Source organism: Myotis yumanensis, unplaced genomic scaffold (assembly GCF_028538775.1).
Source record: "Myotis yumanensis isolate MYYU_CA2020_CCGP unplaced genomic scaffold, mMyoYum1.0.hap1 SCAF_2, whole genome shotgun sequence".
NCBI lineage: Eukaryota > Metazoa > Chordata > Mammalia > Chiroptera > Vespertilionidae > Myotis > Myotis yumanensis.
The window spans coordinates 194,691,815-194,718,894 of NW_027223753.1; the positions used below are offsets into that span (position 1 = coordinate 194,691,815).

General features: G+C 39.1%; 1 protein-coding gene and 1 pseudogene across 3 annotated transcripts; both read right to left on the reverse strand.

Moving 5' to 3' along the window:
- Positions 1-1,063: 1,063 nt before the first annotated feature.
- Positions 1,064-26,099, reverse strand: MLF1 (myeloid leukemia factor 1). 3 transcript variants are annotated; one of them, XM_070403649.1, is made up of 8 exons: positions 25,951-26,096; positions 17,772-17,919; positions 14,435-14,476; positions 10,071-10,154; positions 8,834-8,962; positions 4,872-5,031; positions 2,349-2,487; positions 1,064-1,365 (listed from the first exon to the last, which is right to left on the reverse strand). In XM_070403649.1, the coding sequence occupies exons 1-8, from the start codon at positions 25,995-25,997 to the stop codon at positions 1,260-1,262; spliced, it is 855 nt and encodes a 284-aa protein (XP_070259750.1). In that variant the 5' UTR covers positions 25,998-26,096; the 3' UTR covers positions 1,064-1,259. The 3 variants fall into 3 exon arrangements, with proteins under 3 accessions (XP_070259750.1, XP_070259752.1, XP_070259751.1); XM_070403651.1 differs by lacking the exon at positions 14,435-14,476 and having other exon boundaries at positions 1,064-1,361; positions 25,951-26,099; XM_070403650.1 differs by lacking the exon at positions 14,435-14,476 and having other exon boundaries at positions 25,951-26,095.
- Positions 6,676-8,524, reverse strand: LOC139002279 (actin-related protein 2/3 complex subunit 1A pseudogene; annotated as a pseudogene).
- Positions 26,100-27,080: the final 981 nt, after the last annotated feature.

Below are 27,080 nucleotides of genomic sequence, written 5' to 3' on the forward strand. Positions count from 1 at the left end.
CTAATACATGCTAAATCACTTTCCATTATAAAAATTAATTGATACATATGCATCTTATCTTAGTGACTCATTAAAGGCATGAAACAACTAGTAAAATTAACAGGATATGATATAGAAAACTACAAGAGTATAAGCACAATCATGTAATTCTACTTCCCAAGTTAAAAAAGGAAGACAGTGGATTTTTTTGTCCTATTTTTCCCCTTGAAACAACAAAGACTTAAGAGATAAGATTTTATATTCTAATAGAGTTCAAACCTAACTTTTATAAAAATGAATTAATGCTTTAATTCTAGAATAAAAATGCTAGAGATGATTTTTTAAATGGTCTAATTAAAAAGGGACCAATTGACTTAGTAAGTCAAACACACACATCACCTGTCTAAGAAATTTTGAGACAATCAATCACTCAAGTTTGCAGAATACCAAATGCATTTTTCTAAATGTCACAGAAAGGCTGAGCAGAGTTTCTCCAAGGATACTCCAACTTCAGAATGTTAACTGTGGAGACAGATTAAGTGTTTGTAGGAAAGGAGAGTAGAAATACGCTATCTTAAGACGATACACAGAAAGGTCAGTATAAAGTCTGATAAATGCTAAGAATGCAATATAGAGCGAAAAATATACTGTATAAAGACACTACAAGAAGAAAACTCATGTATATTAGCAGTTTAAAATACTTTGAAAATGAACTATTTGATTGCTCTTTATTTTATCAAAATGATAACAAATTTATCACAAGCCAGTACTAATATAGCTCTGCTTTATTTTTAAAAAATCTTTAAGCTAGTTGGCTACATAACACATTGTAAAATTTGAAGTAAATGACTTTAACCTCATTAACATGACCCTCGAGTGGTGTTAAATGAAAATTGAGACAATTTTTTAAACATTTAACTTTCTTAAAACTAATTATATAGAACTAGCGCCATATTCAATCTTGTATAAAAGAATACACAGCCAACAGGAAAATAACCGGGAAAGCAAAATCAGCACGTGAGCTTTGAAAATTAGTATGTTTTAAAGTGAAGAGTTTGATTAAATATTTAACAACTTTGCCACATTGCTGAAAATCAAAGTTTTATTTCTAAAGTAGGGACAACACAATGCTTGGCCTTCCACGAACATTGAGATATCAGAGGAAAGTTGCTAAGTACAGTACTGATTTAACAACAGGAGATTGGTCTTATGTGTATTACCCAGCACCATTACTTTCTCTGTAAAACAACCTAAACTGAACACATCAAATGCAAGACTGTTTATTTTTTGTTGATTTTCACAGGTGATCCTTTGATGTTGAGTTTGTCCACGAAAACATTTGATCTTCTTCCACGTTCAATGCCTGGATATTGATGAGATTTCTCCCTGAGAAATATACATATAAAAATTAATACTATTTTTTTAAATGGTCAACGGTTTACAAATCAATACAAACATGTTAAAAAATCACTGTGATTTAAGCAAGGTTTTATCTTAACAATTTCTCAATAGCTTTGAAAAACATATGTCATTTCCCTTGACATTTAAGAAAGCCGCTGCTGCTTTCCCGAGATAGATTTAACTATGCCTGGTTTAACCATGCTGCCCAACATGGCAGCCACTAGAAATGTCATTTATATTTTAATAATATTCAGTTCCTCAGTTGTACCAGCCACTGAGGATGTGTGATTCCATAGCTACATGTGACTAGTGGCTACATTTTTGGACAGTACAGATATAGAACATTTTCATCACTGCGGAAAATCACTTCAGAAGGTCTTATCACATGGTTCTAGTTTACAGAAAATGCCCGATAGGACCATAAATTATAGGTCATTTATAAAGAACATGCTTTCTTTCACTGGGACCTGGATTTCATAGTCACTCTTACCACTGTTAGGCTTTTATCAATAAACTTTTCAAAGTGAGACAAATACTATCTAAAATTAATATGGGAGATTTCCTACAGAAAATATTAGTGCTCTAAACTCTAAACAGGTATTTTAAAAATAAAAGATGCTAGCATGTGAAATTCTGCACAAGGCTTCTGACATACATTAAAATCTGTTTCACATGAATAACTACATTATAGCATGTTCCTTATAGGAGGATATAGCCCTTATCTTCTGAAGCATAATTTGCTAGTGAGTTACTAGTCACGTAATCCTGAAATATTATTGTTTTTTAGGTATACAATTAAACTGGTGTGGAATACTCAGATGTAATGTAAATGACATCTTTCACAAAAATTGTTGATGAAAACAACTTGGATGTTAATGAGAACTTCTTGATAACAGAGGTAAAATTAGGTAACTTTTTTTCCTAACTATTCTTTGAACAACACAATTTATTTTAGAAATAACTCTTACCTTCTTTTAAGTTCTCGGGCTCCTGAATTCTCATGCCCAACACTTCGCATCCTGGTGTTTTCCAGATTGCACCACTGTCTCCCTTGTTTGTACTTTAAAATCTCATTTTGCCACTCATCATCAAAAGCATGAGCATCACCTACATTAAATATCGAAACAAAGGAGTAAGACTAAGGTATCAGTCGGTCAGTAAATGTCTTGCTCCCCACAAACTTCATTCTAGCCCGATGTTCCCATCAATCTAACCTCAAGATAGAGGCAGGAAACTGCTTTAAATACAAAGGTCTTTGGCTCAGGGTGATATTTCCTTTTCTGTTTGTTCCTCTCCTATTCCTATTGATAATTTTGTCATTGATGATCTGGTTTTTCACACATTTGCCTGGATATCACATTATTCTACCCAATGGACCCCTGGACCCAATTATACCGACTTTCAGTCTTTCTTCCTGGGTCTTCCTGTAATGATCGTCCTTTTTCTCTGTAGTTGGGCACTCCTCCTGTGGCTAGCACTCCTATTACCCTCACCATCTTCCTATGTAATTTGGCCTCACAAGCTTCTGTTGTCAATTTCCTAAGACAGGTTACTCATTTTGACTGTCAACTTATGTTGTTATGAAGTAGGTAACCTCACTTCCATAATAACAACTGATAAATGGTAATACTGGTTCTTTCAGACTGCCTTTATAATAATGTATTCCTTCACTAAATCTTTCTTTAGTATGTTAATTATATTTCAACTAGAGGCCCGGTGCTTGAAAATTCATGCACTGGAGGGGGGGGGGGGGGTTCCTCAGCCCGGCCTGCCCCCTCTCACCGTCCATGAGCCCTCACGGGTGGGAGGCGACCCAGTTATCAGGGGAAGGCGATGCCCCCATCACACCTCTGCTGCTGCCACTGCCGGCAGTGCAAGCCTCAGCCAGCCCTGGTTACCTGAGTCTCCAGCAGCCCTGGGCGGCTGGGGAGCCAAGGGGACTGGGAGACTCTGTAGGCAGGCGTGTGGCAAGGCCGGACGCCTGCTGCCCCGGGGGGGCTGAGGGGACTGGGCGATGCCATCTTGTGGCTGTAGGCACTGCCATCATTGAGGATGTGGCAGCCAATTAGCATATTCCCTCCCTATTGGCTATGGGCACCTCCATCTTTGAGGGCGGGGCAGTCAATTAGCATATTCCCTCCCTATTGGCTGTGGGCACTGCCATCTATGAGGGCGTGACAGTCAATTAGCATATTCCCTCCTTATTGGTCACGGGCGCCGCCATCTTTGCGATGGTGTGAGGGTCAATTAGCATATTCCCTTTTTATTAGATAGGCTATGACAAAATTATAAAGCTTAAAAGTAAAGAAAGGTTAAGATGTTGTGGCTTCCATTTCATTGCATAAGAATAAGTTTATCAAACTCCAACCTTAAGAGAAATTCTCTTTCTAAAATTATATAATAATTCAAACCCTTTATGGTATTAAAATATTTTTGTTCAGGATATTTTCTGAAAATAGGAGATGAATATAACTTTAAAATTACAACCAGAAGAATTAGGATATGGGAAAGACAAATTCACTTCAAAATGAATGTAAAATCTAGAAAATGAAAAAAATTTACTTGATATATACATGATATGTTATATATTACATTACATTTATTTCTAACAATACCAGAAATTAAAATCTTGATATAAAAGCCTAAATATCCAAAAATACCAAATCATTTAAATAAATTATGGCCTATTCATGATGAAACTTTTAGGTAACCATTTAAAATGTTTTTGAAAATATCATAGGTGACTGTTCACAATTATAAAGGAGAATTCAAATAAGCACTATATAAATTATATAAACACTAAAATATTAACTTTGAAAAAAGTATATATGTTGATATATACATAACATTGTTAGGAAGAAATACACTAAAACATTAATAGTAGTTATTTTGGGTTGAAATTATGGATAATTTTCTTTATACTTTTTTACACTTTTCAAATGTACTTCTTTGAAAATCAGAACTCATTTTGCCTACTGAATCTTATTAAATAACAATTCAAAATATTCCATTTCCCAAATAGAAAACATAAAATGGTACTCAGTATTACCAAAAATTACTATAAAAACAGATCTACTATGAAATTATGAAACCACAATGTTATTACTTTGATAAGGTATTTCCTACACATTCATAAACTACCTCAAAATGACTTCTTATGAAATGTTTCTATAAAAAATATTCAAGTTCCACCAGTGCAGGTGCTATTTTAACACTACGGTGTCGGGTGAATTTCCCGCCAAAATATAAGATGGCGGTTCGCATACGCAGGTAGGTATCTTTGTGAACGGCAAACAAACAAATATTTGGTAATACGCAGTTACAATCGGCCCGAGTTTACACGTTTCCCGCACTCCACCGCAAATCTATATGAACGGAGTTAAGACGGCTCCCGCGGAGTACGCGCAATTCACGCGAGCCGACTTAACTCGTTTCCCGCAATCCAAGTGTTAACTTTACTAGGAAGAACGCTATTTTCTGCAAACACTAACTTTCATTCATATTGATGAACTCCTGGTTGACCTCTTCATCTCCAGTCTTGTTGTTCTTTGATTTTTTGATAACATGAGCTCTGTCATGGAGATGATGACCAACAGCCATTTTTTCTAGTCCACTGTCAGAATCTCTCAATGCTTTCCTAGTTTCCTTTATCTGTAAAAGTAAAGGAAATAAAAATGAGCTATTATTTAAATACTAGAGACCTGGTGCACAAAATTCGTGCATGGGTCGGGTCCCTAGGCCTGGCTGGCAATCAAGGCTGATCAGGTTCCCCACCTCCCTGGCTCCTTTTCCCTCACTGCCTGCACACTGCCATGGTGTGGTTCCCTCCGCCTCCACACCTCCTCCTTCCCTCGCCACCCACGTGCTGCCACCACACGGTTTCCCCTGCCTCCCCGCCTCCTCCTTCTCTCACTCCCTCAGCGCCCTGCCGCCACCACTGGTCCCCTGCCATGTTCTGTGCCGACCCCTGGTGGAAAGTGCACGTCATAGCGAGCGATCAAACTACCGTTCTCCTGGTCGAACTCCTGAGGGGACACTTTGCATATTAGCCTTTTATATATATAGATACATAGAATGGTTCTAATTCTAAACTCCTCAGGCCCTGTTTACTACAGAGATTAGTCCATCAATCTACTGTTCTAAAAATAATGGGCACTCAGTTCCACTACCAACTTGCAGTAAAATTATGGTAATAATTCTCTGATATTTCCTGAACTGTGTGAAATTAAAATGTCTAGGACAAATAGGACCAAATTTTTTCAAAATTGTAATCAAATGTTAAAACAAAGAATAACTTAATTATAGAAAACTTAGTGCCTTTGACACTGCCCTTGACAATGTAATAGTAATACATGCTAGCATTCCTATAAATAAGGGCAGCTAATTATTCAGCAGTCATGTTGATGAGACTGAATCTCATGATTCCTACCTATGAATTCTATGGGTTATTAGACTATCTATGATAGCCAAAGCTATTAACATGGTTCTCTAAGGGACATCTACATGTGTATTCTGTTTATGTTTATGATGCATGTAATTTACAGCAAGTTAAAATTAAAATGTCAGAGGTGAATTAGCTGCACTATTGCAAAAGCATCATTAAAAGATATAACTAATATGTAAGAACTAAAGAAATTAACCACTCACACCCATTAGATAGGCAAACCTAACTCTTTTACTATAATTACTAACAAAGAAATGGAGAAATGTTAACTCTTACACCAGAGTTTGTGGAAGCTGACTGTTTCAATCACTGTGTGATAGTAACTTGGTAATTTCTAATGCAAAGTGATACATACCTCCTACACCCAGCCAATGCCATTCCTAGATCTTTTGCACAAGGAGACTTTTGTAAATATGAATAAATGAAAAATTAGAAATACTCAAATGTTTATCAGTAGAAAAATAGATTAAAAAACTGCTATGCAATCATATTTGGGATACTATTAAGAAGATAAAGAAACCAGAGCTACATACATATCAACTTGAATAAATCTGAGGCATATTATTGAGCAAAGTCAAGTTGCAAAGGACACATGCAAAATGACACCATTTACATAAAGTTTAGAAACTTGAAAATAATTCATTATATTATTTATGAAGCATATATAAGAAACAAAATTATAAATACATGCATGAGAATGATAAATTCCAGATTTCGGAAAATGGTGCTCTTTGGGGGAGGGAGAAAAGGAAAAGGGACCAAGGAGGGAGGAAGGCATTGGAAGCTTTAACTGAATCTGCAAAGTTTTTTGCTTAAAAACAAAACAAAACAAGAGACAACTTAAATAGAGAAAAATGTTGTGATTTAAGACATATAAATATTAATAATATTCTTTTTTTTACATATTCAGCATTTTTATTTAAATTTTTAACAATTTACATATCTCTCCACCCTTTCTTTTAAGTTAGTGTGACAATTTCCATAATAAACTACTAAAAGAGAAGCTTTGGTCAAAAATGGAATGAAATAGCAAAAACCAAAACCAAAAAAAACCCCCCAGAAAACCAAAATACAAACAAAACTCAATCACTGCTGCTTTTAAAAATCCAACACTTTCACCAATGATATTCAAACAAAACCACACAAACAACATTTGCGCGATATGTGTCTTCAGAGTTTCCTTGCGGCTGGCTCTCCTCACCATCATGCACACGGTGGAGCTGCCGTGGGGCAGTCTGTCAGTCTGTCAGTTTGTCATGCTGGATCTGGGAGGCTCACTCAGCTTCACATTATCCGGAGGCCCTGGATGGAAAACTCTAAGGTCTTGAAATCCCAAATTGTCATGGCTCCATCGATGCCAGTTGTGCAGAATCTGTGACAGTCTTGCTTGTCCACCTCATAAACAGACACTTGAGCGATGCTACTCTGGTGCAGCGTCTCCGAGGCTGTATTGCAGTCCTAGGTTGTGGCCCTCTTGCTCATGTTGCAGAAGCGTTCCACGGCAGACATGTTGCGCTGGATGCTCTGTTTTGGAATGTCTAGCTGGGAGATGAAAGTCAAGCAGCCGCGGTCATCATAGCTAAAGAGCATTGGGCAGCAGTCATGGCGGGCGGCGACAACGCTATTCTCCAAGGCACATGACACACTCAGGAGGGGCAGGAACTCTGTTTTCAGACTTGAGACCTGCACTCTTTTTGAGGCATCGGCAACAGACACGGTGCTGTCATGGCTGACCCAGGCCAGTTGACTCCCACTGGCGGAGAAGCTGACACCATGCACCCAGCCACCAGTACCACAGCCACCAGTACCACAGCCACCAGTACCGCCGCCACCAAACTCTGACATCAGCTGACCAAAAGGCATCTTGCTGCCCCAGGGTGTACTGGCTGGCTTTCCATCCACTTCTTTAATGTATGCAGAAAACACCCTGCATTTGAAATCACATGATCCTGAAGCCAGCAAAACATTGCTGGGATGCCAGTCCAAGCTGAGGACCGTGGAGCGAATTGGCTTTTTATAATGTTTTTGCTTACCCACTGGTCATTTTCAGACTCAAAGTAACAACAGAAATGAGTCTTGCTCCACTTCCCACAGCAAATTTGTTCTCTAGTGGGGACCACTTGACAAAAGTGGCTGCACGGTTAATTCTCAGGATCACCAGGGTTGGCTTCCAGACACCATCTTTCTGACTCCAGACACAGGCATTGCGGTCTGCCCCGCAAGTGATGACGCGGTCGCTCTTGGGAGCCCAGTCGATACCTGTGATATGTCCATTGTGCTCCTTGAGTTCGTGAGCTTTCACCCACTGGCTCCCGTTCTTTTTATAGATGTGGGCTTCATGATTATTGGGGCTAAGGGCAATCTGGGTACGATCCCTGTTCCAGGCATGACAGGTGATTGGCTCTAGTAAAAATTGATGCAGGGACATTATTCTCAGTGGTTTCAAAGGATAGAAAGCTGGGGTCGGGGCAGTCTGGACCGGCTTGGAGCGGAGAATTCGTGGACTCTGGTCAGTCGACGCGAACAGGCTCTGGCGGGCGCTGGCAGAGGACCCTATATTATTCTTTATATCCTTTCTGTATACTTGAAATATTCCATGAGTTAAAAAATTCATTTACTTCAAATATAAGTTAAAAGTAGACATTTGTTTCATGAGACAAAGATTTCTTTTTTTATTTCTTTATTGGTTAAGGTGTTATAAATGTGTCCTCATCCCCCCATTAACCCCCCCCCCCCCACTCATGCTCTCATCCCCCTGTTGACAAAGATTTCTTTTAGTGTCTATGTATCTGTCAACATGTAAAGTTGATAAACATCAACAGATATTCACATAAATAAAGGTTGGGTGGGGAGACAAAAAAATGCTTTATTGTTTTTCATAGTGGCAGGGGTCTTCTCTCCTCCACATCCCCCCCCACAGAACCAGGTCAAGTTTGAATAATTAACCTTTGATAGAGCCAATCATTCCACAACTCTATAAAGCTCTAACACTGCTTAGAAAATACTTACTCCGCCTGGAGCCTGACGGGTTTGAGTTGAGGCCTGGAAAATCCTTGGCGGTTCATCTCCTACTTTGGAATAAGTCATAACTGAGGAAGAAGTAAACGAATGTCCATTTGGATCCATTGAAAGGTTACCCTACAAATATAAATTGTAAATTCAGAAAGTTTAGTCAAATATGCAGAACTAATGTCAGAGAACTCAAATAAGCAATAACACAACCAGAAGTTCTCCTAAGGATACTATGCTATCGGTATGGTATATCCAAATGGCACTACCAGGAAGGTCCTAACTTCCTTCCTTTTTAGCCACCAATTCCCACCTCCTAGTGAGAAATACAAGCGCGTCACTCAAAGATCCTTAAGTCTTTGGGATCAAAGACCTATGGCTTAGACTTAAATATAGATGCTGTGATACTTTTAGTCAGTGGTTGACGCTTATGTGCTAGTTTGCCAAGGTTGAGCCAATTAATCATACACCAAGAGTTTTATACCTCCTGTGGGTACCAGATTGCTAATTACTAAAATCATTCTGAAATGATCCTTAGATTTCAAATTAGAAGATTAAAATAACATGGGCCTTCTTCAGATTGAATCAAGTTATTGTTTTGATGTGAATATTGAGTAGAAAAGTAAGAATGGTAGGACTAGTATTTGGATGACATGGATCTAATTCAGTGTCTAAACATCATTCCAAAATTTTCAGAATTTTTTAAACACTAAAACTTAATTACTTAGATGATACAATTGCTTTTAAGTAGACAAGTTATAAAATAATTTAAAAATCTAAATTCTTTTAAAATGTTCATTTACAATAGTGACCTTCAGCAGAACAAATGCTTTTGAGGCTGAATTTTTAAAATTTTGACAGTTAATTCATGCTATTTTTCTCAAACTTGTTGGTTGTGGAATCAATTTTGTGGGTTGTGACCAGGATTTTTTAAAATCTGAAATAAAATAGAATATATCAGCACATATTGTAAATAATATGATCATTTTCTTAAACTTTTTCCAGGTATATTTTTTTTAGCACACAAGTATTGTGTACTGTATCATGACATAGGACATATATATATATATATTTTTGGTGAAAGTGTCATTTTATCACATCACTATCAAAGGCAGATGCTATGAATAAGATATATTTTTAACTACTGTGTATCATGGTTTAAAAGATTTTGAAAGCCACTATAATATCGGGTACCAATAACTGAAAATAATGTTCTCATCAATGTTTTAGTACTTACAAAGTTTCTTTGTAATTCCTGCATACTGTTTCGCATATTTAACATCATTCGGTCCACTGCCTGAAAAGGGCTGACATCTGTATGCTACAGGATATTAGGAAGTATGTTATTAACTATAAGTATAACAGGATGGAAACAAATCACCCATTCCAAAACAGCTGAAACTTTTTTTCTCAATTTATGCAGTGGGATCTCATGCAGTAATTGACCAAGCAAAGATAATTTAAAGACTATACAATGAAAATGATTTGTCAAAGAATATAATTAAAGCATACACAGAAATCCCAAATAGCCAACATATAAATGATTAGGGAGCCATAACACTATAAATACATGCATACATACATGTATGTACACACACACAAACACACAGATACAGAGGGTGGGGCAATAGTAGGTTTACAGTTGTGAGTATGCAAAACACAGAGTTTATTCTTGTATTATTATTTATTAACTAGAGGCCCGGTGCATGGATTGGTGCACCAGTGGAGTCCCTCAGCCTGGCTTGTGCCCTCTTGCAATCCGGGACCCCTTGGGGGATGTCGGAGAGCCAGTTTCAGTCTAATCCCCACAGGCCAGGCTGAGGGACCCCACTGGTATATGAATCCATGCACCGGGCCTCTAGTATGCATATAAGACCTTTGGTTAATCTCTTCCCGCCCTCTCCATGTCTGTTCCATGTTTCCATATCTGTAGTTTCCGCTCCTGCGTTGAGCATCTGCCCCCCGGTGGTCAGTGTGCATCATAGCTACTGGCCCGCTCGCTGGCCGGCCAACCGGTCGCTTAGGCTTTTATATATATAGATTATTGTATTATTTTCCATATGAACAACTGTAAACCTACTTTTGCCCCACCCTGTATGTGCAAGAACATATAAATATATACACAGTATCATTCATCAACTTTCTTAAAACATATTTAGCTAATATATAAACACTGATGTATTCTGGGCTGGGACAGGTCTAGCATAGACTAGTCTTCAAATCTTTCCTTCGTCCCTCTCTTAATACCCCACCATGCAAATAAATAAAACTTGGGCATAAGATACCTGTGTCACCCCCACCAGGACCACAGGGCTGACAGAAGTTGAGCTGGCCCTTCTTTTCATCATTGTGGGGTCCAGGTGATAGAGGTTCGCTCACTCTACTAATTTGCTGCCTACCACTGAGGGCTCAGAGGGCACACCCTTGACGCCTGACGCATGCTCCTTTACGAGGAGAGCTGAGAATTCCTCTAGAACAGTGGTCCTCAACCAAGAGAGACTGACTCCAGGGGGGTTATCCAGGGAAATACTCAGTTTTGTTTGTTACACTGAGGAGGCTGTATGACTGGCATATAGTGCGTAGAGGCCAGGAATACCACTAAACATCTTACAAAGCATAGGGCAGCCCCCAGCCTGGAGAGCATTATGCTACACAAAATAAAGCCAGTCAGAGAAAGATAAGTATCACATGATCTTACTCATATGTGGAATCTAATGAACAACATAAACCGATGAACAAAAAACAGACCCAGAGACATAGAAGCATCGAACAGACTGAAAAACCTCAGAGGGAAGGCAGGGGAGCATGGGTGGGTGGGAAGAGATCAACCAATGAACTCATATGTATATATGCATAACCCATGGACACAGACAATAAGGTAGTGAAGGCCTGGGTTGAGGGGCGGGGCAGGGTGAGAGAGGTCAATGAGGGAAAAAGGGGACCTATGTAATACTTTCAACAATAAGGAGTAAAAAACACACTGACTTTATAATTATTAAAACACACAAAAAATTATCAGTCCAAAGTGTCAGCAGCGTCACATCTGAGAAACTGCTCTAGAAAAATCTATAATAATTTTAGGTTTTATCACTGGAATATTCACCAGAAATTAAAAAGCAAAGCACACATTCTAATGTGCCACCCAATGCACTGTCTACTACTATTAAACAGAGAGAAAGTTTGGTTCAAGTCACTCAAGCAGGAGGAGTCTTTCGAGTCCTGTTAGGCACTGTGATTCATGCTGATATTTCAGCCCTGCTAGAGGTCCTTTTGCTGTGTGCCAAGCTGGGACTCACCAAAAAATTATCATAGGCCTATTTATGGTTTTGCCTGCTGCTGGGTTTTTATTGCTAGTAAAAAAAAAAAATGGATGGGAAAACCATATTCCCATAATTTTGTTAATATTTAGAACACGCCCTTAACACAGTACAGAACACAAATGCACATTGAGGAGATACTGATACATCCTTGGGCTGCAATATAATTAACCTGCATTTCAGAGATTCAGGAAACATTCTAAATAACCAGGCTGTAGGAGAGACACAATTCTTAAAGAGCTGAAAGGGAGCTGGCCCAAGGAAGAGGAGGAGAAGAGGGAGAAGGAAGAAAAGAAGATAGGATGTTTGGGTATATTCTGCCCTATGCTCAGTTCACTGTCAAATCAGCCATCGAGAGATGTATTTGTACCTTCTCTGGGTGGCCCAGCACCTTGGAGTGACAAAAGTAGGAGTACAAAGTACAGCTGAGAGTCCAGTGGGCTCGCAAGGCCTTCAGGAACTTCGTACACAGGCTCTCCTCTCTGCCCAGAACGCTTTCCCCTGACTCAGCATAGGTACTTCCCGCCCAGCATTCGAGTACCACCTTCTTAGAAAGACCCCCTATCTAAACTAATCTCTGCTCACCTCCCTCACTGTATCATTCCCCTGCGTCATCTCCTTCAGAGTACTTGGAAGTACTTGGATGACCTGAAGTCGTGCAGTTGTTTCCCACTCGATAAAAAGAACCTCTGAGAAGGTAGGGCTGTCTTATTCACTACTATACTCCCAATACTTTAGAAACACATCCTGGCATATAGGAAGGCTCAATAAATATTTGCTGAATGAATAAACAAATTCTCTCTAGCTCAGCTCATGCCCCTATATCCAACTATTTACGAGATGGGTAAATCTACCCGGACAACCCACAAATGCCTCAAATACAAAAGGCCCCAAAGTGAAATGATCCTTTTGGCCATTCCTGCCCTCTTATCTACAGCATATCAATGCTCTGTTTCTTATTTCAGTGGGATTCTCTTTCTCTTCTGCTCCTGTAACCCTATCAATCACCAAGTTCTATCCATTCACCTCTTTAATTCTCTCAATGAGATTATTTCTCATGATCAGCACAGCCATCACCCAAGTAGCAGTGATCCTGAATACTACTCACAACACTTTAACAGCCTCATGACCGCCCTGCCTCCACTGCGGTCCCTTCTAATTTCTCCCTCCCCTTCAAGCACAATGATCTGTTTAAATGAGAACCTGACTCTATTACTATTTTGATGAAAATTGATCAACCGCTTCCTCTGCTCTTATGATAATGTCCACAGTCCTTACCAGGCTGAAAGAAGTCCTCGGTTACCCCTCCATCCTCCTCTACATCGACTCTCCAACTCATACTCTGGGGCCAAGTGATCCTAAATGTTTTTGCGCTCCTTAGCCTCCAGGTCTTTGCAGTTGCTGCTTCCTCTGTGTTGAGGACTCTTCTGCCCTCCCTGTTTTTCCTGGCTAACTCCTCCTAATCCTTAAGGTTCCTGGAGTCTTCTCTGATTGACCTCTATCCCCCACCCCCAAAGGGTTACAGGCTTTTTCCTATCTGTGCTCCCACAGCATGTCAGACTTCCTATCATTTTACTGATAACTCTGTTATAAATGCTTCTTTTCTTTGTTCCACTGAAAACTCTGATCAGGAAGGTTAAACTTTAAGGAGACAAATAGTTGTAGTCAGGCACAAGAGAATTAAAAAAAAACTTTTTCATGAGAGTGTAGATGCATCCACAGGAAATGTTCCAAAGTCATGCTATTCTCTGCCACTCCTCAGACTGCCTTCCAATGTGTTAGAAAGTAGCATTACAGAAAATAGGACACGAGCCCAAAGAAACAAGGTGGGAGAAAAGCTGGGTGCAGCGCAGGCACATCTGGACATGGGGAAGACAAAGCAGCACAAGCTGCCAGTAGAGACCGAGAGAAAGCAGCCGATCTGAGCTTTGCCGAACGTGTTTGTCCACCTAAGGGCTGGTGCTGTTCGCCTGCTGGAAAGTCATCATAAGCACGTCTCCAACTTGTAATCCCTTTCGGAAATCAAGTGAACGCTCATTCATCTATTAAAATGTACTTTTTATTTTTGAGGATTGATTTTATATATGTGGATAGGACTTACTTCAGAAAACACATGCTAACACACTCTAAAATAAACTTAATACGTGAAACAGGTTTTCAGTACAAATACTAAAAAGCCACTACTATAAAAGTAAAGCTGCATGCCAATTCAATTTGCTTGAGTTAATGAAAAATAAATATGTTAGGAAATAGTGCTAAAATGGTTTTGTCTCATGATACGAACCATACCACCAAAACTGCCAAAAGGCACAAGAGAATTCACTGCCTAGAAAAAAATCCAATTAATTTGGTTATGATATTTATTATACGATAATCCCGGGAAAAGAAAGAAATGCACTATATACTCACTTAGTTCAGTGCTAGTAAAATTATGGAACCTTTTAATCAAACAGAACTCAGCATATATTTTTAAAATTCCCTGCTTATTATTCATTGCACAGCCTGACAGGAGCCTGGCAGGCAAATAGGAGACACCATATATCACTTTTAAATATGACTACTCTAGTATTTACTAAAGGCAGTTAAAAAGTATTTGCTATGGCTTAATACTCACATATCTCAAAGGAAAAGCAAATTCACACCAAAATTAATTAAACCATAATGTACAATGATTAAGATTATATCATCTTTCCTTTGCTCAGCTATTCCATATTTTTAAAAGATCAGTTAATCTTGCCTGTAACTGATTAAAAGTAAAAATCTATCTAAATTAATAACATCTCAAAAGATTAGTAGAGATATTGGACAAAAATTTTAATAAATACCTCCTAAGAACTAATTTATGAAATAAAAAATACAGACTTCAGAAAGGATCACACACATAGATGTGTATTTAAGGTCTTCAATAGGCAAAAGAATGTTGTGTAATAGATGGAATAATAAAAATTTATAGTTCAAAAATTATATTCCTCAATAGGTAAAGATGAAAAAAAATTTTAGACACATGTATACAAATGAAAAACTTTCATTACTTGAGAGTTTCAAATGTTGAAAATAAATTTTGAATTTCTGGGTAAAAATTTTATATATATATAAAATTCAGTGATAATTTTTTTCCTGTGTAACTTATGTTGAAAAATAGAAAAAACTGTGTTTACATTAAAAATTGTATATCAAATGATATATACTTATTACTGTATATCTACAACAGTAATCTCCAAAGTGTCTTGGATGCACCAATAAAATTCTTCTATTTCTTGTCACTGAAAGAAAAATAATACCTCTTTTTATTTCTTTTTATTGATTCTGGTACCAACACTCAATCTAAATGTCAGATGCTCACATGTCACATCTTGAATGATAAATTGCCTAATTAAATACATTTAAAGATTAAGTTATCTAATTTTAAATAAAATTAATCTTCTCAAAACGGACAACTGGCTTAAAAATAGCCTCATAAAGAAATCACGAACTGAAGAAAATGCTAACAATACAAACCCAAGGAAATGGCATAGCTGATGCTTCTCCGACTTTTGTAGGAATCTCTGTTTTCCCTCATAATATGGCTGGTGAAGATGACAAATGTCAAGAAATGGCCCCCCCAAAAGAAGAAAAACAGGTTCAAGGTGTCTATTTAAAAGCATCAGCAAAATGGCTTACTGCTCCACCAAAACACTCATTTTGAAACATAACTTCACAAAAAGAGAGAAATTTTGTATTAATAGGTCAGCTAGCATGCTCAAAAAGCCTACTGTTGTTTTGGCTGTGTTCTTTCAAACTTAGCACTACTCTCTTTCATCGTCTGCAGTCAATTTCTAATTTTCGTTTTAAGCACAAGTACCCAAAAAAGAAAGATTAGGTTCCATTTCCAGTGAATGACCAGCAGCTTACAGCTGATGTGGCCAGGCAGCCTCAGTAAGAACTTTATAGCTGAATTACAAACAGATCTATGCAGTATACTTACTTACAAGGGAATAAAATTGTCACTTCTTCCTTCTTTCACAAAAGCTATGAGTAGCTCATTTAGGACATAAATACAAAGCACTATATAAAACTCTATTCTTTCCTTGCTCTGGTTATAGCAGATATACAAACTATTTCAATGGTCATGTGAAAGATAAAATTTTAGAATGTCACATTTGATTTTTCTGCCCTCTTTGATAATTTATCCTTTGATTTTAATATTAGACTTTTATAGAAGTTGATTATATATATATATATATATATATATATATATATGGTAAATGTAATTCCGTCCATTAAATTTCTTAGAAGTATTTAAGATATTTTGCTCTATTTAAAATTATTGAAAACAGAAAATATGAAAAGATGTTTCTGTTTTTTTTTTCCTGGAAGATTCTGGAAGTTTTCTAATTGATCAATTTAATGTTCACTGAGTTCCAAATATCTACATTCCAATTGCAGAGATCCATCTTTATAGAAACTTCTATGGATTTGTTACTCTAGAACTGTCATTCCTAAGGCTGAAAAAGCAATAGAAATAAACAGAAAGGGAAATAGTCAAGATATATTAAATACCCTGAGATTTTTTTTTTTTTTTTAAATCTTTTTTTTTTTTTTTTTAAATATATTTTATTGATTTTTTACAGAGAGGAAGGGAGAGAGATAGAGAGTTAGAAACATCGATGAGAGAGAAACATCGATCAGACACATCGATCAGCTGCCTCCTGCACATCTCCTACTGGGGATGTGCCCGCAACCCAGGTACATGCCCTTGACCGGAATCGAACTGGGACCTTTCAGTCCGCAGGCCGACGCTCTATCCACTGAGCCAAACCGGTTTTGGCAATACCCTGAGATTTTTTAAAAAATTTGTTTTTATTTATTTCAGAGAAAGGAAGGGAAAGGGAGAGAAACATCAATGATGAGAGAGAATCATGGATTGGCTGCCTTCCACAGGCCTCCCACTGGGTATTGGGCCCACAACCCAGGCATGTGCCCTGAACAGGAATCGAACTGTGACCTCCTGGATCATGGGTCAATGCTCAACCACTGAGCCATACCGGCCAGGCCTGAGATATTTGTTGTTGCTATTGAGTATGTTTGCAACTTAGCTTTGCTCTCAGATAAGACTTATGAAAATATACTGCAATTATGCAAGACTTTTGAATACAGTTAAAAGTTAATTTAAATTTTGAAGATCTAAAACTTTAGATTGGCTTTGAAGAAGTCAATTGACTATGAAGAAGATTGGCTCTTCCTGGTCCAATAGTGATAATTATGCTAGAGTTTTGGCTGCTATTTTGAAGTAGAAAAGAAAGTATTGTATGGGACAGGAAATACATGTCCTTGCCTATTCTAATTTAAGACATGGGAGGCATTTCTAAGGTGAGAACAAATCATACATATGCATATGAAAAACAATGCTTTAAGTTTGGCTTATAATATATAACCATATGATACTAAAAGTTTAGGTAGTATAGTGAAATGCTATATAGCTATCAGTTCATTGTTAAAGGGTTAAGGTTTCCAACAAGTCCCTCCCTTTATAGAGTAGTTATTTCCATAACATAAGTCTTAGTCATATCCTATCATGATAGATACATTTTTCTATTATACCTTTCTTCAAATTCCCACTAACTTTAAAATAAAGAACTTACAGTCAAAAAATTTTCCCCATCATCACGTCCTGAACGATTATGAGCTCTTCTTCTACCATCAGAGATGCTAAGCAAGTCTCTTCCAAAAGGTTCAGAAAAACTTCTCATCATCTGTCGCATACTTTCTCGGTGTGCATGAAAAGAATCACTGTTGAAAATCATGTAAAAATAAGTGTTGGAATTTAAATAAGTAATAGGCAGATAAATACAACAATGAAGTATTCTGAGCTAAGATGTTTGTTAAAGTGACAAAAGAACACTTTATAATAGAATCCTATTCAAAAAAAGCCTAATATGCAAATCGACCAAATGGTGGGACGACAGGCAGAACGACCAGTCGCTATGACACGCACAGACCACCAAGGGTCAGGTGGGTGCCAGCAGCACCCCCCCCCCCCCCCCCCACTGGTCGCCTCGCAGAGAAGGTGACCAGCGGCAGTGGGGGGCCGGGGCTGGTGAGTGGGCGGTGCCACGCCGGCCAAGGTGGGTGCCAGTGGGGGCCTCCCGATCGCCTTGCCGGTCGCCCCATAGATCAGCCTGATCGCCGACCAGGCCTAGGGACCCTACCCATGCACGAAGTCCATGCACTGGGCCTCTAGTTATATCATAAAAACCTACTATCCATAAATACAATTTATAGACAATCGATATCTAATAAAGACCTACTATGCACAAATACAGACTGTTCTTTTTATTCACTATAATTCACTTATGAATAATAATAAAAATATCTTTATTTATCCTTTATGATATAAAAATGTTAAACACAAAGTAACACATCTCTGAAAATAAAGTGTTTCCTATAGAAACATGCAATTTAGTGAGTCTTGTTTTTCTGATTGCATTACATACAATTGGGTTAGAAATTTAGCAACTAAATGTGGCTAATTTAAAATGTTGCCCAGGGTTCTCTTTATTTAAATAGGAGTAGGTATATTTATATGTAGGGCAAATGCTAAAAAAGAAATCTTTATTTTTTGAGTGACATGAACAAAAGGCAGCCTGTTGGAAAAGGCATTAAGATGAAAGTGGGCTTGCAGCCTGGCTTTTGCACCTGTCGGGACCACTCAGGAAGAAATCTGGCTGGACCCTGAAGTGAGTGCAACTCATGTCTACCCAGAACAGCAACAGCTTGCAAATAAGACTTCAAGATTTCTCTTGTTCAAGCCTGAATTCTTTTTCATCAGCGCTAAAAATCTCTTGCAGTAGTCACCAAGTGTTTTAATGTGTTTTTAAATTAACCTCCTACAGAGTTTATCAGGTGAGAAGTTAATAGTTTTTATATATTTCTATCTATTCATATTGTTCTCCTTTGAAATTAATGTTTCATTCTTTCAGGAAAACTTTATTATTTATTTATTAAATTTTATTATTTATTATAATTTTATTTATTATGACGGCCATACTGCCTCTTTCAAGATCACTGACACAAACCACAACCAAACATAGTGACATTTGGTCCTAATGTACTTTTCCTACTCCATGTTATTAATCTATCACAAGCTAGGAAAAATAAATTATTACCCCCATCCCATCAAATTTTAACTCTTAAATTGATTCTGGGCCTGTTTGGAATAATTTCAACATAAACTTTTTTTAAAACTTAATTTTTTTTTTTTTTTAGAGCTAGAAGAAGGGAGAAGGAAAGAGAAACATTGATGCGAGAGCCAAGCATAGATTGATTGCCTCCTGAACATCCCCTACAAGGGATCAAGCCCGCAACCCCCACATATGCCCGGACTGGGAATCAAACCAGCAACTGTTTGGTGCACGGGATGATGCCCAACTAATTGAGCCACACCGGCCAGGGCATGAAAGTTGGCTTTTTTTTTTTTTTTTTTTTTAAGGGCTGGTATAGTTTCACTTCAGAATAAGTCCTGCTTTTAAGACTCAAATACAAATACACATATGTATATATCCACACGCACATATATATATTTGAGGGCACAGCTTCTAATTTTATTTAGTCTGTATAAGAATATAGATATTTATACTTATAAACAAAACCATTACATTACTTATTACATAAGGGTCTCAGATTGATATGGCAGTCCCATTCATCAAAGGAAATTCCCCCCTCCCTCCCTCCCTTCCTCCCTCCATTTCTTCCTTCCTTCCTTCTCTCCTTCCACTATACATACTAGTAACAAAAGATTGCTTAGCCAGCAGATTGTTATGATTCACATAATAATAAAAAAATGTTCCCTAGTTTCAATGAGGTGTATGGGTACATAAAGAAAATACATCAGGCGATCCAAATTTTAAAGCTAGAAATAATACATGTAACATTCAAGAAAATCTTGAGGGCATGGACCATAACTTCTACAAATTTATGTTAGAGTCCACAGGGCTGAGCATATAGTATAAACTTAAGAAATATGTGGAGAATGAATTACATAGCTACAGGCAATCTATTTTCCCAATAATTAGAAGCACAGTTTAAAATGGTAGTATGGCATAAACCTTTGATACTGAGTTGTAGGAATGTCTATGATCCCTCCCATCCTATAAGTACTCCCCTACTTTTGCATGAATATTTATAACTAGTGGCCTGGTGCACGAAATTCATGCAGGAGGGTGGGGGGGAATGTCCCTCAGCCCGGCCTGCACCCTCTCCAATCTGGGACCCCTCGGGGGATTAGACCTGATTTAGGCCTGATCCCACTTCTGCCTGCCAGCCTGATTGCCCCCTAACCGCTACCCTGCCGGCCCGATTGCCCCCAACTGCCCTCCCCTGCCAGACCAATGGTCCCCAACTGCCCTCGCCTGCCAGCCCGATTGCTCACAATTGCCCTCTCCTGCCGAGACCTGCCTTCTCCACTGCAACCCGCCTCCTCCACGCGAGGTGGTGAAGACGCCATGGCCAGCCTCCTCTACGCTGCATGGAGCCGCGGGACTCCCAGGCCTCACTGCATGAAGCAGCTGCTGGGCCCCACCTCCGCTGTGCGTGTGGCCATCTTGTGGTGGCCATCTTGTGATGATGTCGCATGTGAGGGCCACCTAGGCTTTTATTAGTATAGATGTTTTATTTTTAAATACTAGAGGCCCGATGCACAAAATTAGTGCAAGAGTAGGCCTTCCTTCCCCCGGCTGCCAGCACGGGCTTCCCTCTGGCACCCGGAACTCGGGCTTCCCACACAGCCCTGGCTTCGTCTGGAAGGTCGTCCAGAAGGACTTCCAGTCTAATTAGCATATTATGCTTTTATTATCATAGATGTATTTTTTAATTGATTTTGGAGAGGAAGGGCAAGGGATAGAGAGGTAGAAACATCAATAATGAGAATCATTGACCAGCTGCCTCCTGCAGGTCTTCTACTGGGGATTGAGCTGCAAGCCTGGCATGTGCCCTGACTGGGAATCGAATCATGAACTCCTGGTTCATAGGTTCATGCTCAACCATTAAGCCACACTAGCCGGGCTATAATGTTTATTGATAGAACTAAGCATTAAGATATGATTAGATGCTATGAAATGGCATTTCTTGACCCAGCCAACTATGTCATAAATGTGCTGTACTCCTTAACTACCCAATGAACCAAAAAATGCACCAAATCAAGTACACCTTAAAAATTATTTCAGTGTAGGGTTTATAGTACCTCATTCTATAAATATGATATCCTAAAATATGTATAATTAAATTATAAGAAATGTCCTTATAAAAGTATTTCTGAGAACATAAATTTTTAAGTGCTAAAACTTACAGTAGCTGTTAGGAGTCTTAAAATGGGACCCTGAAAATGAAAACTTTAAATTTTAGCTGAGTACTATAAAGCTAACTTTATTAAATGATTAGAATTAGAATACTATTTAGCACCAAACTACATCATCTTAATGAAGACCTTACTTCAAACTATATGTCTGAAAACAAATATGTAAGTAACCTCAAACATTGTTCACAAAAGTTTATCTAGTAAGGTACTTTTTATTTCCTGCTATGACAATATTCTCAATCAAGAAAATATCAGTCAAGCCTGGCAGTGTGGCTCAGTGGTTGAATGTTGACCCATGAACCAAGAGGTCGCGGTTTGATTCCCTGTCAGGGCACATACTTGGGTTGTGGGCTTGATCCCCAGTGAAAGGCAGCCAATTGATAATGTTTCTCTCTCATCAATGTTTCTATCTCTCTATCCCTTTCCCTCTCTTTCTAAAAAATCAATAAGAACATATTAAGAAAAGAAATTATCAGTCTATATCTTTCTTGTATATGAAATACATTTACTTTCAACTCAGTCAATGAATATGCCAAAAGAAGTGTCCTCCAATTATCTCCAAATTGCAAAATGAAATTTTAAAAAATTTAAGTAGAGATTATAAAAATGTAAGTTTTAGCTTCTGTGAAGATCTTAAGGAAATGGAAAAACAACATCCTATGAATATATGCAGTTCTTTGACCAAAGACACATATGGTGCCCATATAAAGAGTTGGGTGCATTAAGGAAATGCTAACAATTTATGATTAAAAATAAGGCTGATAGATATGTCAACCTGCTTCTGAGCCTTGAATATTTAATAGCTTAAATATTCAGACTTGCACGATCAGAATTCCATTTCTGTAGCTCAGAAGACCATGTTTCTGTACAAAGTAGAAATTTTTAGATTGTAATATATGCAAACTTTTATAGTAAACTAGAGGCCCATTGCATGAAGAGATTTGTGCAATAGGCCTTCCTTCCCCTGGTTGCCGGCACCGGTTTTCCTCTGGCACCTGGGACCCAGGCCTTCACTCCGGCCGCAGTGGAGAAGCTAAGCCTCTTCAGTCTTCAGTTGTCTTCAGTCGTATTCAGTCTTCGCTCTGCGTCTGCATATGCAAATTAACCATGTTGGGTTAATTTGCATGCTCATCCTGATTGGCTGGCGGGCGTAGCAGAGTGACACCAATTTGCATGTTTCTCTTTTATTAGTGTAGATAATCAACTCTGTTAGGGTATAGGATAGATACCAAAATAACTTTAACCTCAAATTAGTTTTCCTGCCAAACCGGTTTGGCTCAGTGGATAGAGCGTCGGCCTGCGGACTGAAAGGTCCCAGGTTCGATTCCGGTCAAGGGCATGTACCTGGGTTGTGGGCACATCCCCAGTAGGGGGTGTGCAGGAGGCAGCTGATTGATGTTTCTCTCTCATCGATGTTTCTAACTCTCTATCCCTCTCCCTTCCTCTCTGTAATAAACCAATAAAATATATTTAAAAAAAAAATTAGTTTTCCTGCCCAAATATACACATATTTTTATTTCTTCTTTAGCAAATACAAATGGGAGGGGAAAGTAGCATCTTTGAGAGAAAACTGCATGCCAGGAAGTACCACCCATTTTTTTTAGCCTTTGTGTTTTTAACCAAATTACAAGTATTATTTATTTACAAGGTATATATGAAGGTATGCCATAAGTCGATTTTCATTGAAATAACTTCAGCTCAGCAACGTAAGAAGATACCAATATTAAAAATCCCAAATATATAAAACAAACTAACATATCACTTTGAAAGTTTCCCTTTAATTTTTGGTTGAAATTTAATATGTGCTATTATGTGAAGGTAAACATTTAAAATGAATATATTTGAACTTAAAACCACATATTTTAACTGTGTTTTTACTCAGATATTTTAAGCATTTGACAATTTGACCACAGTATTTTACCAGTCCCAAACTATTTAATAATTATAATTTTATATCCAAGAATTATATAGTTTTAATCTTCTCACTTTTAAATAACTAGTAAAGTAACAAAGTGTGCTTATATTGATATCCTTGGTTCCGAACTGATTATTTAGGAAATGGTACTGTTCAAATTAGAAAGTGCCACATCAGTAAGGGCATCTGTTGAATGCAAATCATTGCTTTCAGCAATAAATACCAGAATAACGACAAGACAAAGAGTCAAGGACACCAGATTATCATTACACAATATTTATTGAAAACTTTCTACATGTCAGACATTAAACTACCCACAGGGAACCCAGTGACCAGACACATAATGTCAGCAATAGGGATAATGCTTATATAAAGATGGCATGAATTCCTTATGTTCGACTTATATTAATTAATGGATATTCACTTCATTTGAGTTTGGGTTAAAATGGGTAGGTCAAATGACATTACCTGAAATATATATAAACTCACAGGGTTTTTTTATTTTCCTCTAACCTCTTCAAAGTGTGTTTACTCTCTATATAGTTAGTTGTGGAGCAAAGAAATTACAAGCATGAATCAGCTTTATGAAGTTAATGACAATAATTTTATCTTACATTTTTATGATACAGCTTCCTACATTTAAAGAAGGGATGACTTGAACTGATGTTACACGGGCATGTCACTGATGGTCTTTTCCACCCTAAGCACAGGGAAGCGTGTTCTTTGAGGCATGCCTACTATTTGTGGTCTGTTACTATTTCTGACCCTGACCCTTGGGTTCATTGCCTTTGCTCAAAAGAGTCACCCAAGAGTTTAAATTACACTTTTGCTAGACAGCTTAAAGAAGGTACTAATTATACATCCACAGTTTAGTTAAGGCCATTGCTCTTTTTGATACGATCAAGGACATAATACAACAGAAAAGCTGTGTATCATAATCTTCTTAACCTACTGTACTGAGGTCACAATTTCATATGAACCACTTCAACAGCTCCACTAATCTATGGATATATTTAGTCTCTACTCTCAGAGGCTTTTCAAAGAGCAGATCAGGATACAAACTTTGAAATCTGTGAAAATGGCACTGGTTGTAAATGTCCCGATAGCTTCTAGACAAGTGAACTAAAACAGCACAATGAGTTTGCTGTTTAGTGAATAACCTTCAGAAAAGAGTTGGTACAACTGAGCTTTCTCGGTCACACTAGAAATTAAAGTCTCCTGAAGGTATTAATTACATTTTCTATAGTCCTCTTTGTTTCATTAGCTTTGGTTCCTTAAATGTGGGTGTAGCTATTCCACTGTTAATTATTCTCTCAATTATTACTTTGATGTTATACGGTTTTAAACATTTAAGTCAATATTTTCCTTTAAGAAAATCTACACGGAAGGTAAACTGTTAACATTTTAACCTTGAAAAAACAGGGTCCCTAAGTTGCCTAGAGAAATAATTTAATTAAATTTAATTAAAAGAAAGAGCTCATTAAATTAAGGACACCAAGTCAAAATTCAAACGGGCAAAACACTTGGGCAAAAACAGATCACAAATCTTCCTGTTCTAGGGACGCAATTACATTAGATCATTACTTTTCTATAATCACCAAAAGCAGAATTTTTTTTTAAAACCAGAAAACTAGATCATAATGGAACAACTAATTCATTTCTGGATGTCATCCTCCTAAGGCATCACATTAATTTCACTTGGACCGGTCCACCGGTTAGCACCTGCTGCCTGGGGTGTTAAATGCTCCCTCTCCCTGTTTCCCTGCCCTCTCGCACTGCTGACCGAGGCAGAGTCCCTTCCCGAACAAGGCCAGCTTTGCAACAAAGCGAGCTCGGAAAACAAACATTGCACATGGCAACTCCCACGCCCCTGGAGGTGAGAGGCAGCACACCTCTCGAACTTCGTGGTGCGCGCAGAAACACGATTAAAAGTGCTGTTTTAGAGAATGTTTCCCTTGTCAAAGAACTGCCCTCCTACAAGGCACTCCGCAGCCCTCATTTGGAGTTGCCACAGGGGTGGGGAGGTCCTGAGAGCCTGCATCCTTCTCGCCATCAGTTCCACGGGGGATGGCCGTTACCCAGAGGCAGTTACCGCCCCTGCAAAGCCCCTGCAGCGGGGAAGCCGCACTCCCGAGGAGGAAAGCCAAGGGCGGGGTGCGGGCACCGAAGTCTGGCCAAGTGAGAGCAGCTCTCACCCCGGGTGCGGGGTGCAGGGGAGGGCTGCTCAGATCTGGGCTCTCCGCAAGCCCCAATCCTCCCTCCTCCTTCCTCCCCCCCAAGTCCTTTCCCATCCCAGCTCCCCAAACTCTTCTCACTTCACCTCACGGACCCAAACTCTCTTGCTTCTCTCTACGCCCCCCCCCCCCAAACCTCCTCTCCCCTCCCTCGTTCACCCCTAAGTCCTCTTCTCCCTTCTTTCTCACGCCCCCCCCCCCCCCAAATTCCTCCTCTTCCTCAAACTGCCTCCCTTTCGCCCTCTCAAACTCGCTCTTTCCCCTTAAAATAGTTCCCTAGAAAAATCCCTTAATTGCCGCGCGCTGGCGGGGACACTCACGAGAAGAAGGGGTCATCCTCAAACCCGCTGTTCAGCATCCGGAACATGCTGGCGGTCGGGGCCGCGGCGGAGCGGACAGGTCGGAGGACGGTGTAACTCGCCGCAGCCACGGCTGGACCCGGCCGGCCCCGCACAGTCCCGGCTTCTAGCTCGGCTCCGTCGGTGGTGGCCGCCCGGAAAGGCGGAGCCGGACGCAGCGCTGATTTCCCATTGGACGCTGGTTCCCCGACGTCACAGAGACGAGGCGGGGATAATGCGCCGCTGCCATGACAACTGGGATCAACACCGAGGTACGAGTTCGGCCTGGTGCCAGCCAGGCAACCCATCTTCAGCCTCCCCCCGGGACGAGGTAGCTTGTTCTGAGGCCCGCCCGCACACAAAAATTAGACCGCCCTCTGCGTGACCTTGGGCACATCGCCCTTGGCCTCGAACTCCAAGTCTCTTTCCAGGAAAGTGGAGATGGGTCGAGATTTGAGCCAGATAGTATCCAAAGACCCATCCGCGGGCCACATTGGGTGACCCACACGAGAGTGTCTTATAACTGACGTAATCTGTGGTAGTTGGTCCAAGCTGTGCACAAATAATGAGAAAAAAAATGTGCGCCCTAACCGGTTTGGCTCAGTGGATAGAGCATCGGCCTGCGGACTGAAGGGTCCCAGGTTCGATTCCGGTCAAGGGCATGTACCTTGGTTGTGGGCACATCCCCAGTAGGAGATGTGCAGGAGGCGGCTGATCGATGTTTCTCTCTCATGGATGTTTCTAACTCTCTATCCCTATCCCTTCCTCTCTGTAAAAAATCAATAAAAAAAATATATATTTTAAAAAATGTGCAAATGTTTTTGGGTCCAGTTAGTAAATAGTGTTCTCAGTGCTTGAAGGTAGCAGGATGGATGGGGCCTATCAAATTTCAACAAACGTATTTGCCTTTTGTAAGTCTAAAACCCAAAGCAGTATATAGCAAAGTGGGAAATGCCTAAATTATAAGTACACATGGTATTTAAAATGAGAAAGAAAAAAAGTTGCTTTCTTTTTGATCCTCTTTCCAGTCTCTATTTTAAGGAACAAGTGTCACTTTGTTGATGGCAGGTCTTCAACATTGCTCCACCATTCCTTAACCTAACAGCAGGACT